Source organism: Callithrix jacchus, chromosome 3 (genome assembly GCF_049354715.1).
Source record: "Callithrix jacchus isolate 240 chromosome 3, calJac240_pri, whole genome shotgun sequence".
Taxonomy (NCBI): Eukaryota; Metazoa; Chordata; class Mammalia; order Primates; family Cebidae; genus Callithrix; species Callithrix jacchus.
In genome coordinates, this window is record NC_133504.1 from 129,247,405 (window position 1) to 129,263,207 (window position 15,803).

Here is a 15,803-nt window from a genome sequence, read left to right on the forward strand (position 1 = left end):
GTGTTCAAGGGTCCCAGATCAATGAAAGAAAACACAAGAAAAAGAAAGTATTTTACATCAGATGCTGAAGAACCACTCAGATTCTTCAGATTCGAATTCTCTGAGGCTTCTAGGTAAGCTCATGTTGGGAGTGGTGCTACTTTCATCATTTTACCCTAGCATATGTCAAAAAGATCAGACACAGAACTGATATTCAAATTTTTAAATGAATGTCACTGTTTTACATCAGAGCAATTATTTCTATTCTTCACTATTAAAAGCAGAATCAAATTGCAATAATACCAAACTTTTTGTTTCAGGGGTGAGGGCAGGCCGCTTTTCATTCTAAAGCAGACATTAATACTTTTAACAGTCCTTTTAAGTACTGATGTGTCTTGCTAATCTTTAAAAAATCTCCTAGGCTGGGCGCGGTGGCTCAAGCCTGTAATCCCAGCACTTTGGGAGGCCGAGGCGGGTGGATCACGAGGTCAGCAGATCGAGACCATCTTGGTCAACATGGTGAAACCCCGTCTCTACTAAAATTACAAAAAATTAGCTGGGCTCGGTGGTGCGTGCCTGTAATCCCAGCTGCTCGGGAGGCTGAGGCAGGAGAATTGCCTGAACCCAGGAGGTGGAGGTTGCTGTGAGCCGAGATTGCGCCATTGCACTCCAGCCTGGGTAACAAGAGCGAAACTCCGTCTCAAAAAAAAAAAAAAAAAAAAAAAAAAATCCTATAAATTTCAAAAACAGCATTGGATCCACCATTATAAGACAGGTCACTTTTTAGAAGTTATTTTTTTGTATACTGACAGTAATTAGGTTTACTTGCAGGGAATTCCTTTTCTTCTAAGAAAAGACAGTTTTTCACTGTAGATGATGTAGAATACAATTCTAATCAAATAAGAAAGAATTCTCTCATGCAGAACCATGAAGATGGCACTTCATGTCATACTTTCATTTATAATAAAAACAATTCCAACAAACCACTGTTCTCCCCTTTGTGTTAACACTTTTTCTTGAAATTCCAAATTATTTATGAACCCTTTTGCCCTACTGGACCTACCATCTTAATCCATTGCCCCAAGCTCTGTGGTGCTAGGTTTTAAATTTACTATGAATTTTTTGTTCTATTTCAGAATCAGTAAGGTCAATGCTGCAAAAATTATCAACAACCTTAAGTTCAGATACTTTTAAATTAAATTTATGAGATGATCTAAAGCATAGCAGTTTTTGTTACTATTGGTCAGGCACAGTTTTAAGTGCTTTACACATACAGTAATTCATTTAATCTTGGTACCATCCTGCATATGGGTATGATTGTCATTCCATTTTTGAAATGGGGAAACTGAAGCACAAAGGAGTGAAATAATTGTCTAAATTCATCCAGCTTGTAAATGGTGAGGCCAGAATTCAAACTCAAGGAGTCTGGTTGCAGACCATGGACTTAACTGTAACTTTATCTGCCTTCCACAGCTCACACATTCTCTAAGTGCTTGTGACTTGGAGACAGTATGCTGGGTATGCAAGCAATCCACTGGCTGCTAGTGATTCCTGTACAGATTACACTGTACCTATCAGCACAAGATATTGTCAGATATAACCATACAAAGCCAACTCAGCTCACTGTCTGCTTTGTAATCAAACATTATTTTCCTAATGAAGCAAAACTGACTTTCTGTCAGGCTGTGGGAGACGAGCCAGGATGTCACCTACATTTGATCGAGTCAGGATAGGAGAACAGCCATGGCAAGCAAGCCTTAAAATGAATGGGTGACACTACTGTGGAGCATCTTTGATCAGTGAAAGATACTTGGTGACTGCGGCTCACTGTTTTAAAGTGTAAGTTCATCATGTTGCCCAAGGCTATGAAAACTGAAGGCTTTGGGGGAAGTTCCAGTTTGCACCTGTTATCCTGGTTTAAGTGTTAGCAGCACTCCCTTTCATTCTCAAAAGGGTTCTGGTTTGGAAGACAAATTATATGGTAAGCCCATCTAAGGCTTTCCTACCTTACCAGTCAAAATAGAAAGAACCATTCACTCTTGACAGTGCATTTTTTTCTTCATGTGATACTTACCTCTCATTACTTTATACTACAGACATCCTAAACTACTTGTAGTTGCTGAAACACATTCTGTTTCATAACTATCTTCCTCTCTGCACATGTCTGTCCCCATCTCCTCGTCTTTTAGGCAAATAGGACTTAGTCCCATAGTCTTATGCAAAATGCTCTTTTCCCTAAGAAATCATCCATTCCCTTTAGAATACAGATTTAAGTCCTCCTGTTTTGCAGTCCCACTAATTATATATGACACTATGTAACATATTACAACTGCTAGTGTTTACACCTCTCTTTCACTAGATTTAAACTTTTTGATGGTATGGCTATTTATTTTTATTCTATACCCCCATTGCCTTAAATAGTGTATGGTGTAGAAACTCAAGATTTTTTGAATGAGTTAAAAAATCAGATTATATCACTGCTAATGAACTACAGAGCAAGGAAATATTCACGCCAAGAGAAGAGTACAGTAGATGCAGAATGTATTTCTATTATCTTGAAATAAATACAAAATACATTATTTTTATTTCTTTAGGACAAAACATTCAAAAAACTACACTGTCAGCTTTGGCACAAAAGTAACTCTTCCCTATATGCAACATGATGTTCAACAAATCGTTATTCATGAGGACTACATCCAGGATGACCATCATGATGATACTGCACTTATACTGCTCACTAGAAAAGTTTTATTTAAGAATGATGTACATTGAGTTTGTCTTCCTGAAGCCACACAGATTTTTCCACCTGGTGAAGGAGTTGTTGTTACAGGATGGGGAGACTTTAATGGTAAGATCACTGAAAACTTAACATACCATGTAAGGTAGAGAAGAAACATGAAAATCATAATCTAGGTGTAGAGTCAAAGGCACCATTTAACTCCAGATGCTGAGTACTCCCAGACAATCTCTTAGGGAATAGTGCATATGGAGTTACGACTTCACAAACTGCCTGGGTTTCAAATGTTCCAAGGAAACCAATTTGGTTGTAGAACCTCCCTAACCTGAAAAGCCAACTGAGAAAGCTCTGGTCCAAAGATGTGGGAAGAGAGATAAAGAAACAGGCAACGTTAGAAAGAGATTTCAAATTATAATTTGAATATTTCTTTTTTATCAGTTTGAGCGAGGAGAGTGAGTGGGCTTTTTCATTCTAAAAGTAAGCAACAGTCAAATATAGGTCTTAAGTACAGAGGATAAAGCAAGGTCATCCAGCTCTTTCGGCTTGTTTGCCGATCACATTTACTTCCTTTAGGTAAATACCCAGTGTTCCTTCAGAAAGCACCTGTGAAGATTATTGATACAAACACTTGTAATGCTAAAGAAGCCTATCATGGTAAGGTACAGGACACAATGGTAGGTGCTGGGTACATGGAAGGAAATACTGATGCCTGCCCGGTAATACTGGCCTTTGTTTACATTGACTGATAGTATGTAAATAACTGCTCTTACTTTATGAAAATCATCAATATGAAGACAATTCTATACTTCAATTAATTTGCACTTTTCCAATCCTGTTAAAGTCCCTCTCAGCTTTGGCACTAAAGTAATTCTTCCCTACATGCAACATATGTTATTAAGTGTTTAACCAACATTTATGCTGGACTTATTCTGAGTCAAACACTGTTCTAAGTCCTCTACAAATATTGATTCATTTAATTATCATTATACCCTTCTGAAGTAGGTAATACCAGTATTCTCATTTTACAGATGAGGAAATTGAGGCAGAGGAAATTTTAGTAATTTGCACATCATACACGCAGTAAGTGGCAGAACTGGCATATAAAACGAGACTGTCTAGCACCACAGTCAAGACTCCTAGCTACGTTTCAATAAATAATCAGTCTCAGAATTTTTTCAGTTACTTTCAACCCGTTCTGAAATTCCTCTCACTTTCTTACACCCTTATGGTTAGAGTTCTGATACTTTTCTCAGATATGGAGTCCTATATTCCAAGTATATTCAAATGTCTTCCAAAGCTTTGTCATGAAATTAAAGCTTGTAACTTATTAAATCATACCTTCTGTGCAGTGGCTCATGCCTGAAATCCAAGCAATTTGGGAAGCCAAGGCAGGAGGACTGTTTGATATGAGGAGTTCGAGACCGGCTTAGGCATCACAATGAGACCTCATCTCTACAAAGAAATATAAAAATTAGTTAGCTCAGTGTGATCGGATGCCTATAGTCCTAGCTACTGAGGAGGCTAGGTGGGTGGATTGCTTGAGCTCAGGAGTTCCAGGCTGCAGTGAACTATGATCATGCCACCACACTCCAGGTTGGGAGACACAGTAAGACCCTGTCTCTAAAATATAATAAATTTTAAAAATTAATCACACCTTCCAGTTTCAGGTAAACCCCAGAGTCCTAGGGAAGGAATTCTGCTAGTCACATTTGAAGTTAATGGTGACACAGGGATTTATACTGTGGGTTAAATGCTAATGACTTACAAACTTTTATCTAGAGTTATCATCTGGTGTAAATGAAGTATCTGAAAGGAGATTTTCACAATGATAAATATCCTTTGTTCTATTCAGGGCGACTCTGGAGGACCACTAGTTCATCCTAATTCTCAAAATATTTGGTACCTTGTTGGAGTAGTGAGCTGGTGAAGGAATGAATGTGGTGCAATCAATAGTCCAGGGGTCTTACACTCAAGTGACCACCTACCGCAACTGGATTGCCTCTAAGACCGGTACCTAAGAGAAAAGATTCTCCTAGCAACTATTGTAGGTCATTTTTGCCTGTTACTCCTAAGCCTTAATTAATGTGCATTTTAAATTAGTGTGTACAATGGCTGTTTTGAAAGAACTACCATCCTGAAGGAATATTTATGAACTTCTAAGCTAACTCAACAAGACAAAACAAAACATTTCAGGTTTGGTCCAGAAAGGCCTAAGCAAAGAAAGTGTTCACATCAAAAACAGACTATTATAATACAAATTATTTTTCTATTTCATTAACTCACATCATGGCTATCTCAACACAGCATAAACTCTTGGTTTTTGTCACTCAGACTTTCTAGAATTGTGAAAGTATGTCCTTGTCCATGGCAAATTAGTCACTGTGAGTGACTGGAATCAATACTTTATGTGGGTTGGGTTGGAACATGCTATATATGCCTTCATGTCACAGCTTTTGTAGGAGGGGTGTGGTTGTGACCTAAATCTAGTCTGAATGTAGGCCCTGAGTCACATTCTTTTACTTGTATGGGGTTTTGATCAATTCCTGCAATCATTATGAAAGAATTTCACCATCAGCAAAACTAGACAAAACAGCACATTTTAGACGTACAGAGACCAGGCAGAGTAGTAGTTCTTTACCACTGTTAAAAGTTTCTGTGGAAATTCCTTATTTGTAGCATATTCTGAAAAAGTCACCATTCACCCTGAAAATGTGTAATGTGTTTTAATTAAAACAAATTTAAAAGCAAACTGTTCAATGACAGTTTTCTTTTTGGTTTTTGTTTGCTTTCTTGAGACTGTGGGTGGGTTTACTCTCTCAGTCTTTTTTTTCCTGTAAAAAGAAGGTTTGCTTCTACTTGGACCATGGCTTGTGGGAGGGTGAGAGGTGGTTAAAAAGTATATTGAGAGCTGGGGCCATGACTCATGCCTGTAATTCCAGAACTTTGGGTGGATCACTTGAGGTCAGGAGTTTGAGACCAGCCTGGCCAACATGATGAAACCCCGTTTCTGCTAAAAATACAAAAATTAGCTGGTGGTGGTGGCTCACACCTGTAATCCCAGCTTCTCGGGAAGCTGAGGCAGGAGAATCACTTGAACCCGGGAGGCGGAGGTTGCCGTGAGCCGAGATCTCCGTTGCACTTCAGCTTGGGCAACACGGCAAGACTCTGTTTAAAAATAAATAAATAAATACAAAGTACCTTGAGGCCGAAGGGAGCAGCTGGGCGCCATAGGTTCCTAGTTGCGCTGAAGGAAGACACCTGCCCAGAGCGGGTTGGGCCCCTCTTGCCTGCCGAGTATGGTCAGGTGGTCGCCTATCTTCCAGGTGAGTTTCTGCTCGCGCCCTCAGAAGTGGTTCTCCAAGAAGCCACAGAAGTGAGGGTCAGCCTGCATCACGCTCAGAGTGTGCAGATCCAGCAGGGCCTGGTTCAGGCTCGTCTCGAGGGCCAACGCCGCTTGCAGGGTACCCAAATGCTCTCCCTTTCCTCCCAGGCCGCTTTTGGATGGCATCGCAGAGAGCTCCGCGAGGGTTGTTGCGTCTTCCACAGACGCTGGCCGCCCTGTCGCTTCTCCTCGGCCAGCTCTCGGAAGGAGTGTCCCATGCCCTCCAGGGCCACGTCGTCGCAGTGGAAATAGAGGCCCAGAGAGAATTAGGTGAGGGAAGCCCGCAGCCGCTGGTTGACCAGGCTGCTGACAGAGGCCTCCAGTCGGTGCAGTAATTCTGGCTGATCTAAGAGCTCGCGGTTCCTTGGCAAGGAGCTAATGGGACACGCACACAAAAGAAAGGCCGTTGTGAGCGGGTCTTGGCCTGGGGCATGATGGGAAGGCCGAAAAGATGGCTCTGGGAGCTGCGGCAGGGGTGGGGGTCTGGGGAGGAAGTTATGGAGGGGTCAGAGGCTGGAGGCGGGAACTGTGCGGTATGTTTGCAGCTGAGTTTTTGTGTGACACAAATGTTAATTTCTGGCCATGGTCCCGGTCCCACAGTCCCTAGAAGCAAGCATAGGACCCTGCTTTATGAACTACATAGTCTCCACACATTAAGTGACTACAGTCTGTAATATTCACTTTTAAAAAATTAAAATTTTTACTGGTATTTACTGAAAATTTGATTTAGTGTCTTGACAAGTCCTTATATAGTATTTATATCATACTTGAGCTTCAGTGACCTAGATTAGATCTATGAAAAAGTCTTTTACTTACTGATTTTTTTACTTCGGAAAGTAGATTTTACACTATCTACTGATAACCACCTTTTGCATTTATCAAAGATCCCAAATAAGTATATGTGTAATAATTGTTGTCCTAAAATTTTATTAAATCACTTTTAAATGGCATTTTTAGTTCTTTTATATGATACATAAACTCAGTTTCTTAAAACGTCCAAAGACCAAAGGCCTTTAAAAGTAGTCTCAGCATATTAAATTTCAGTTATTAACGATCTTGATATTTAATCCCCATTGGTGGCAATTAACATAATATATTGTGTTCATTATCATCATCATAAATGAAACAGTAATGCTTAACATTTATTGAGTTCTTACTATGTGTCAGGCACAATTCCAATGACTTTGTGTGTTTTATCCCAATTGATCCTGCTGTCTGTTCCATGAAGAATACTATTATTATTTTAACTTTATAGATGAAGAAACAGATATCAAGAGGTTAACAACCATGTCCAAGAATGCAGAACAACACCCACTTTACACAATCCTGCCTCTTAGTCATAGAAGTCCAGGATAAGGAAGTGACTTTAAACGGAGATGTTGACAACTCACATTTTTGTGGTTCTTGTTTGCTGGTTTTATGTGTTTGTGTGTTTGCTGGCTTGCTTTTTCTGAAATGAGTGAAAATTTCTTATAGTTTTGGGTAATACTTAATACTAGTAAGGAGTCCATGCTGGGAAATGACATCAGCATTACTTTCCCAAAGGCATTTATATTTGTAAGGTATTTTATATTTCTCACTTGAGTCTATAAAAATGCCCTCTGAATCATGGTCTGGCAAATTTGGCTCTCATTCAGGTGGAGCCTGGATGCCCATTCATTTAGAAGGGGCAGAAGAGATTAGAGGATCTAGTCTTGGGGTGGGGGTAGGAGTTTATGGAGAGGAGATTATGGAAAGTGATACTAGTGACTGCTGAGATTCTAATTAATCTTGTAATTTTATGTTTTTAAGCCTTCAGATGCAACTTGCATACCAGTGTAATGTTCCATGTGAATCCATGCCAGAACTCTGTCTGGGAGTTGGAATCCTTTTTGCTCCCATTTGCCTCTGAGAGCCATAGTTTATTAATGTGGAATAGCAAACTCAAATTTTGTGAAACAAACTTTTTACTACAAATAAATATTTCTATACCTTAAAGTGAAAATAGCTTGATGGTACCTAATTGATAAATTTTTAAACCACAACTTAAACTGAATTCTGTATGTTACTGAATTAAAGTTTGTTAATGGCAAAACTTTGCAATGAGAAATAGCAATGTAGATGCAGCTGTTTTATGTATTAAAAATTTTATGAATTATTGGCCGGGTGTGGTGGCTCACGCCTGTAATCCCAGAACTTTGGGAGGCCCAGATGGGCAGATCACGAGGTCAGGAGATCAAGACCATCCTGGCTAACACGGTGAAACCCTGTCTCTACTAAAAATACAAAAAATTAGCCGGGTGTGGTGGCACATGCCTGTAGTCTCAGCTACTCAGGAGGCTGAGGCAGGAAAATTGCTTGAACCTGGGAGGCAGAGGTTGCAGTGAGCTGAGATTGCACCATTGCACTCCAGTCTGGGTGACAAAGGAAGATGCTTCCTTAAAAAAAATTATGAATTATTTGTTAAAATCAAATACTGCCAATTAGTATTATGTCTACCATACACTATTCAAACCAAATAGATAATTCCGTGGATATTTTAAAATATACCATAAACAAAATGTTACAAATTAAAGTGTGCTCTACTTAATTATATAAACTTGTAAATAATGTTGTTTAAAAAGAACTACTACTACATTGGTTGTTTTATTCATAAAATAAATTAAGAAAAGTAGAGACCGGGTCTCACTATGTTGCCCAGGCTGGTCTTGAACTCCTGGCCTCAAGTGATCCTCCTGCTTTGGCTTCTCAAAGTGCTAGGATTACAGGCAGGAGTCACTGTGCCTGGCCAATAAAATACAATTTCTAACTATGTTTCCTGATAGTTTTGATGTTATCATTAAAAGTGGTACAAAATTTGACACAGGCAGTTTTGATTAGAAATATTTATTTTAAATATTTTATACAAATTAATTAAATGTGTATAACAAAATGTGTGTAGTCCATGCAAAAGAGGTTCCAATGAAAGTGTTTTAAAAGGATATGACAATGTAGATTATTACACATATTAAATTTCTATACTTTAAAATCCTGAGATTAAGAAAAGAAAAATAATTATTACTTTAAAAGATTATCCTAGATATTTCTTTAGTTTGTATCAAAAGAAATGAAACCTCAGAGAGCGCAGTGTTTGCCAAGTCCAGAAACTTAATGTCCAGTCAATAATCTTAATTTTTTTAAGTCCTAGGAAGAATGCTTTTTTTAGAGCACTGCAGAGTGATAACTGGATTATCACTGGCTTGGTGATTTTCTATTATGTAGCCGACCTAAACGGTTTTATATTTGCTCCTTATCTCTCCTTTATTCTTAAATATTAATTAGGATGTTTATGGTGTCTGTAGGATGATACAGGTTCTGTAACTTTGATTTTTCTGTAAAACCAGCATCTCTATCAAGTTTCCTTTTTACTAACCCTTTTTGGAGTTTTGTCTTTTAAGTTCTTAGCTGCTTATGTTTCATTCATCATTTCTTTCTTCATTCATTCTCAGCCACAAGACATTCTACAGGCTTTTTTGAATCCAGTAAACTGCTGAATTTGTTGGTTTGCTTTTTGTGATTCTATAACATCCTTGGAAGAATGGCTTCAAATAATGAATAGTGTTTTCGGCTCTCTCATTTTCTCAGAGTATTGGGTCCTGTTACAAAGAAAAACAAAACAAAACAAATAAGTAAAATATGAATTTGTGGCATGTGTTCCTCTTAGGAAAGGTTACTCTTCTGGGAAAGAAGGGGACTTGGGCCCTCAACATCCTCTGAAGAGTATGTGTATGAAGGCTGAAGGTAGGTCCTTCCATTCTTACCAATATTCTGCTGGGTTTTCATTTTATTTTATTTTCCTTTATCCAACACTCCTATATGGACAGTAGCTACTTCATGAATCTGTGTATTTACTGTTATAAATGAGCCTGCTCAGATTGTTAGTCTCCCTGTTTTAAAAGGATATTGACTTTAAAAGGATATAGTTGTAAGAAGCCTCTTAGCATTTTCCTACAACTGAAAATCTATATGTTAGTTTCTATTCTATTCATCCCATCACTCTCAATAGTTTCTGGGGTGGGTAGCAACCTCAAAGCAAACGAGGGCAGTGCTATATGTAGCACAGAAAGGGAGAATATAGGGGAGTTCAGCCAAGCTTTTATGAGGAACTCTCTCCTGCACCTAGGAATCTGGAATAATAAGAAGTTTGCTACTTTCTCTGGAGGCAACTTTTTTGTTTTTGTTGATTGAACTATACCAACAAATTTTTTCTGTGGTGTTATATTGAAATCAATTAGTACATCTTGCATTTTGAATGCATCTTTTATTCATGCATGATTTTGTGACATAATTTGTATGTCTTGTTGAAAATGTTGGTTAACTAAGTGATATAGTTTGGCTCTGTGTCCCCACCCAAATCTCATCTTGAATTGTAATTTCCATGTTTCTGAGGAGGGGCCTGGTGGAAATCAATTGTATCATAGGGACAGTCTCCCCCATGCTGTTCTTGTGATAGTGAGTGAGTTCTCACAAGAGCCAATGTTTAAATGTGTGTGGCTTCCTTTGCTGTCTCTCCTGCTACCATGTAAGATGTACCTGGCATCCCCTTTGGCTTTTGCCATGAATATTATTTCCTAAGGCCTCCCCAGTGTTGTTTCCTGTGGCCTCACAGTTTCATGTGGATCTGTGAGTCAATTAAATCTCTTTTTTAAATAATTTACCCAGTCTCAGTTATGTCTTTATAGCAGTGTGAGAACAGACTAATCCACTGAATTAATAGTCCAAATGTTGACACCTTTCATTGTACTATATTACAAAGTCATGTTCATTAATATCACTGATCACATCATAAAAATATTTTAAGTATTAGGGGGGCTGTGAGGTTCATGGTAGCACAAATAAGTTTACCAAAATTCTACTTTTCTCAATAAATCTAAAATTTCATAATTAACAACAAATAGATGTTTTCTTTGTAAGAGGCTTACTTTATCAAGAAAATGTCTGCCACATACAGATTCTAAATATACTAAATCAATCCCTTCTAATAGGTTTTCAGTCATTCTTATCAAATAAAATATTGTTCCATGACAAAAATGATGCATTCAGCTTGCAAATCACAAAATTGCTTAAGTGCTTTTACTCAAGAATGCCATTTAATTCAAGTATGCAGCAACTATGCTTAAGTGTACTTCTCGTTTTGTCATTCACAATGTAACAAAGACATGTATGTACTGAATTTCAAAATGTAATACAATTTATAATCTTTAATGTTTCATCAAGGGCATTCTTAAATAAAGTTGGATTGTATTTTTTTTTTCCTGCAAAGGTATGGCAGTGAAAAATACAATGATACAGGGGCTCCTGGTAGGTTTGGTGCCTTTGCCTTGATTTGTTAAAAATCCTAGCCTTTTTTGCCACTAATCTATTTTCACTATTAGTCTGATTTTACAGACCTCCTGAAAAAGTCTCAGAGACACTTAAGGGTCTGCAGAAAACACTTTGAAAACTGCTGATCTATTCTAATTATTCTAATAATTATTCTAAAGAAAAATCTACATAACCAATACCTACAAAATAATTTCATCAATCCGTAAATATCCAAGAACTGTTCATTTATATACTCATGGTGCTACAGAAGCATGTGGGAAAGACTATTAACCCGGAATGAGGGATGGGACAATCAAAAGTTTATCAAGTAGACACCACCCAGGTGAGCCCTGTAGGATGAATAAGAGGAAGCCAAGGAAAAACTTCTTGGTGAAGGGGTCGAGGTGCTTGGGAAGGTCATTCAAAGTACAGAAAACAATATTGTCAAACAATGTGACTGAATATACTATTATATATTAATCAGGATTGGCTAGGTTTTATTGTGGTTCCACACACTTAAATCTCCATAGCTTAGCACACCAAAGTTTACTTCTCCCTCCTAGGCTATTGCCAGTAGGATGACTCTCTGAGGCAGCTGGATAAGCAATGTAAGTTGCTTTCATCTTGTGGCTCTGCCATGTGAGCATTTGCCTTCACAGAGTAGGAGAATGCTAATAATAGACCCACTAATGGAATGAAAACATATCCACTGATGCTCCTAAATCATTTGCCAAAACTTGTCAAAGAGCCCCTTTTAACTTTAAGGGGGCTGAGAAACGTGAGAGAGGACATGTATATTTGGAGACACAGAAGTTTCTCTGGCCTAGCTTAATTTGTTGAAAAGGAGTGCTGGCATTAATTTCTACTGTAGCAAAGAACAAATAGTTTTCACAGAGTAAACAGTAGAGGGCGCTGGGAATAAACCAGAATGATGACAAGTAGGCAACACTGCAGTTCCAGATCAAAGAGAAGTATAAGTAGAGTCTGGGAGTTTCTGACAAGCAAAGATTCTTTTTGGTATAATGATCAAAAGCTCTGTGCTAGCATTGGAGAGCTTTTATATTTAATTGTGTAGAAAAGGGAAAAGGAAGCAAGTACAATGTTGGGATGAAAATTCTCTAAAATTGCACAGATTTATATGTCATAATGCAAAGAAAAAACGTTACATAAAACTGCTCTGTAGTTTCTCTCTAATACATAAAACACGAGTTGAGAAAAAGACTAGAAAAAATACAGGACAACAGAGTGTCTTCTTTTTAACAGAGTTTATTCTAGTGATGTTATGAATGATTTCTAGAGTCTGTCTTATATTTCCCATAATGAGCACAGTTACTTTATAACCAAAAGGAAAAAAATTCATTAAGCTTTGTTTAGAGAAATTTCAATTTAAATGGTATATTTTCAACAAATTGTTAGTCATTAAATATTTATGAGATATTTATGAATATGGTGAACATATTTTTCCAGCCTAAATTGGGACATTTGGCTTCATATAAAGTCTAATAACTGAATTGAAAATTTTGTATCAAATAGTCTTGGAAAATCATATGGCTGCGTAATCACAAATAACTGAAATCCTACAATTATGTTTGTTTGAGCTCAAATGGGACATAATTGTATATGATAGATTTATCATTTATTTTTGCTTTTCATAAATGTGTTAATGAAATTTATGTTAACCCAGTTTTTATAAATTGAATCACATTTTAAATTACCAAAATAACTTGGTATTTAAATACATCCACTATTTGGAGTTATTTTTCTATGTAAAATATATATGTACATATATATTTGCTTAAAGGATGAAAAGCCTTTAATTACTATCTCTGACATCTGAACTTCTATTTTTTTCTTTTGTGCAAGAACACACCTATGTTCTATCACTTTTCCCAGCAGAAGACGCAATAACCCAAGTATTAGGCTTCACATATTTCCTGTAAATGTCAAACTTATTGCTAACTTGAGAATGCTCATAAATGAGCAACGTGCAATCCCAGCAGGAGGCAGAAGAACAGACAAACTGAAAACTTACCCCCATCCCTATTTCTGGCAAATAAAAGATATAAACTGATAATCCATTTAAGAAAAACTCATTCTTGCAAATGACAGTATCAATTTCCATGATAAATAAATATGGATTTAAGTAATAGAAAGTACTAGTACACACAGATGCAAATGCAGGATAAATATAATAACTGCCAGGTTTAGATCACTACACTCTGTTTTATACCTCCAGCTGCCTACCTGACCACTCCAAATAATGCAAGGCCCCTAAAACTTAATATGCTACCACATATTATCATTTGACTTACATATATGTTCCTCTTTATATGTTCACTCATTTATTTAATGGTATTACTATTCTTAAAAATTCATTATCACCTTTAATTTCTCCTTTTCTACCATCTTTCCCCAAGTCCTAACTCCTAATGCTTTCTTAACTAGTCTTGCAAGTCTTTGATGATTTACTAATACATGAAGCATAACTTTTTATCTTATTTTTTTTGAAAAAGAGTCTTGTTCTGTCACCCAGAATGGAGTGCAGTGGCATGATCTTGGCTCACTGAAACTTCTGCCTCCTGTGTTCAAGTGATTCTCCTGCCTCAGCCTCCCAAGTAGCCAGGATTACAGGTGCCCACCACCATGCCCAGCTAAGAAGCATAACTTTTTAAATTTGATTTTTGAGCTGTTTGTAATCTAAATGGTATTCAAATTCCCAGTCTTACCTATAGGTTCCTCCCTTTAGCAATATAACATGCCAATCAGAACTCTGATTTCCTTCAGAGCCTAGCTGAAATTTCATGTAAAAAAGACTTCTTGGTAAAAAATATTCTCTCTTCTGCCATTCTCTGACAGTGTAGCATTTGTATTTTTGTCAGAACACTGTATTAGTCTGTTTTCACAATGTTGATAAAGACATACCCGAGACTGGGCAGTTCACAAAACAAAGAGGTTTAACTGGACTTAAAGTTCCATGTGGCTAGGGAAGCCTCACAATCATCGTGGAAGGCAAGGAGGAGCAAGTCACGTCTTACATGGATGGCAGCAGGCAAAGAGAGCATGTGAGGGGAAACTCCCCTTTTCAAAATCATCAGATCTCATGAGATTCATTTACTATCATGACAACAGTACAGGAAAGACTTGCCCCTATGATTCAATTACCTCCTACCAGGTCCCTCCCATAATACATGGGAATTCAAGATGAGATTTTGGTGGTGACATAGCCAAACCATATCATTCCATGCCGGCCCCTCACAAATCTCATGTCCTCAAATTTTAAAACCAATCATGCCTTCCCAACAGTCCTCTAAAGACTTAACTCATTTCAGCACTAACTCAAACATCCATAGTCCAAAGTCTCATCTGAGACAAAGCAAGTCCCTTCTGCCTATGAGCCTGGATATCTTCTGCCTGGATATCCAGGCATTTCCATACATCCTCTGAAATCTAGGTGGAGATTCCTAAACCCTAGTCATTGACTTCTGTGTACTTGCAAGCTCAACACCACATGGAAGATGCCAAAGCTTGAGGCTTGCACCCTCTGAAGCCACCGTCGAGCTCTATGTTGGCCTCTTTCAGCCACAGCTAGAGTGGCTGGGACACAGGGCACTAAGTTCCTAGGTTGCACACGGCATGGGGACCCTGGGCCTGGCCCACAGAACCATCTTTTTCTCCTAGACCTCTGGGCCTGTGATGAGAGGGATTGCTGAGAGGATCTCTAACATACCCAAGAGACATTTTTACCATTGTCTTACAGATTAACATTTGGCTCTTCATTACTTATGCAAATTTTTACAGCTGGCTTGAATTTCTCCTCAGAAGATGGGATTTTATTTTCTGTCACATTGTAAGGCTGAAAATCTTCTGAACTTTTATGCTCTGCTCCTCTTATAAAACTCGTTGTATTTAACAGCACTCAGGTCACATCTTGAATGCTTTGCTGCTTAGGAATTTCTTCCACCAGATACCCTAAATCATCTCTCTCAAGTTCAGAGTTTCTTTTTTTGTGATGGAGTTTCTCTCTTGTTGCCCAGGCTAGAGTGCAATGGTGCAATCTCGACTCACTGCAACTTCCGCCTTCTGGGTTCAAGCAATTCTCCTACCTCAGTCTCCTTAGTAGCTGGGATTATAGACACTCACCACAATGCCTGGCTAATTTTTATATTTTTAGTAGAGATAGGGTTTCACCATATTGGCCACGTTGGTCTTGAGCTCCTGTCCTCAGGTGATCCATCCACCTTGATCTTTCAAAGTTTTACAAATTTCTAGGGCAGGCACAAGATGCTGCCAGTCTCTTTGCTAAAACCTAACAAGGGTCACCTTTGCTCCAGTTCTCAACAAGTCCTTCATCTCCATCTGAGACCACCTCAGCCTGAATTTCAC

At 38.1% G+C, this 15,803-nt stretch overlaps 1 protein-coding gene across 3 annotated transcripts in view; it reads right to left on the minus strand.

Annotated features, from left to right (window-relative positions):
* LOC144581955 (uncharacterized) overlaps nt 1-6,500 on the minus strand; it is a 134,016-nt gene extending 127,516 nt beyond the window's left edge. For all 3 annotated transcript variants that reach the window (XR_013533454.1, XM_078367960.1, XM_078367961.1), the window contains exons 1-2: nt 5,915-6,500; nt 4,055-4,168 (exon numbers count right to left, since the gene is read on the minus strand). Coding sequence is in view for 1 of the 3 variants with exons in the window: in XM_078367960.1 (XP_078224086.1) it covers nt 4,055-4,073 (19 nt within the window). In the remaining 2 variants the exon portion in view is untranslated. The remainder of the gene's footprint in view (nt 1-4,054; nt 4,169-5,914) is intronic.
* Nucleotides 6,501-15,803: the final 9,303 nt, after the last annotated feature.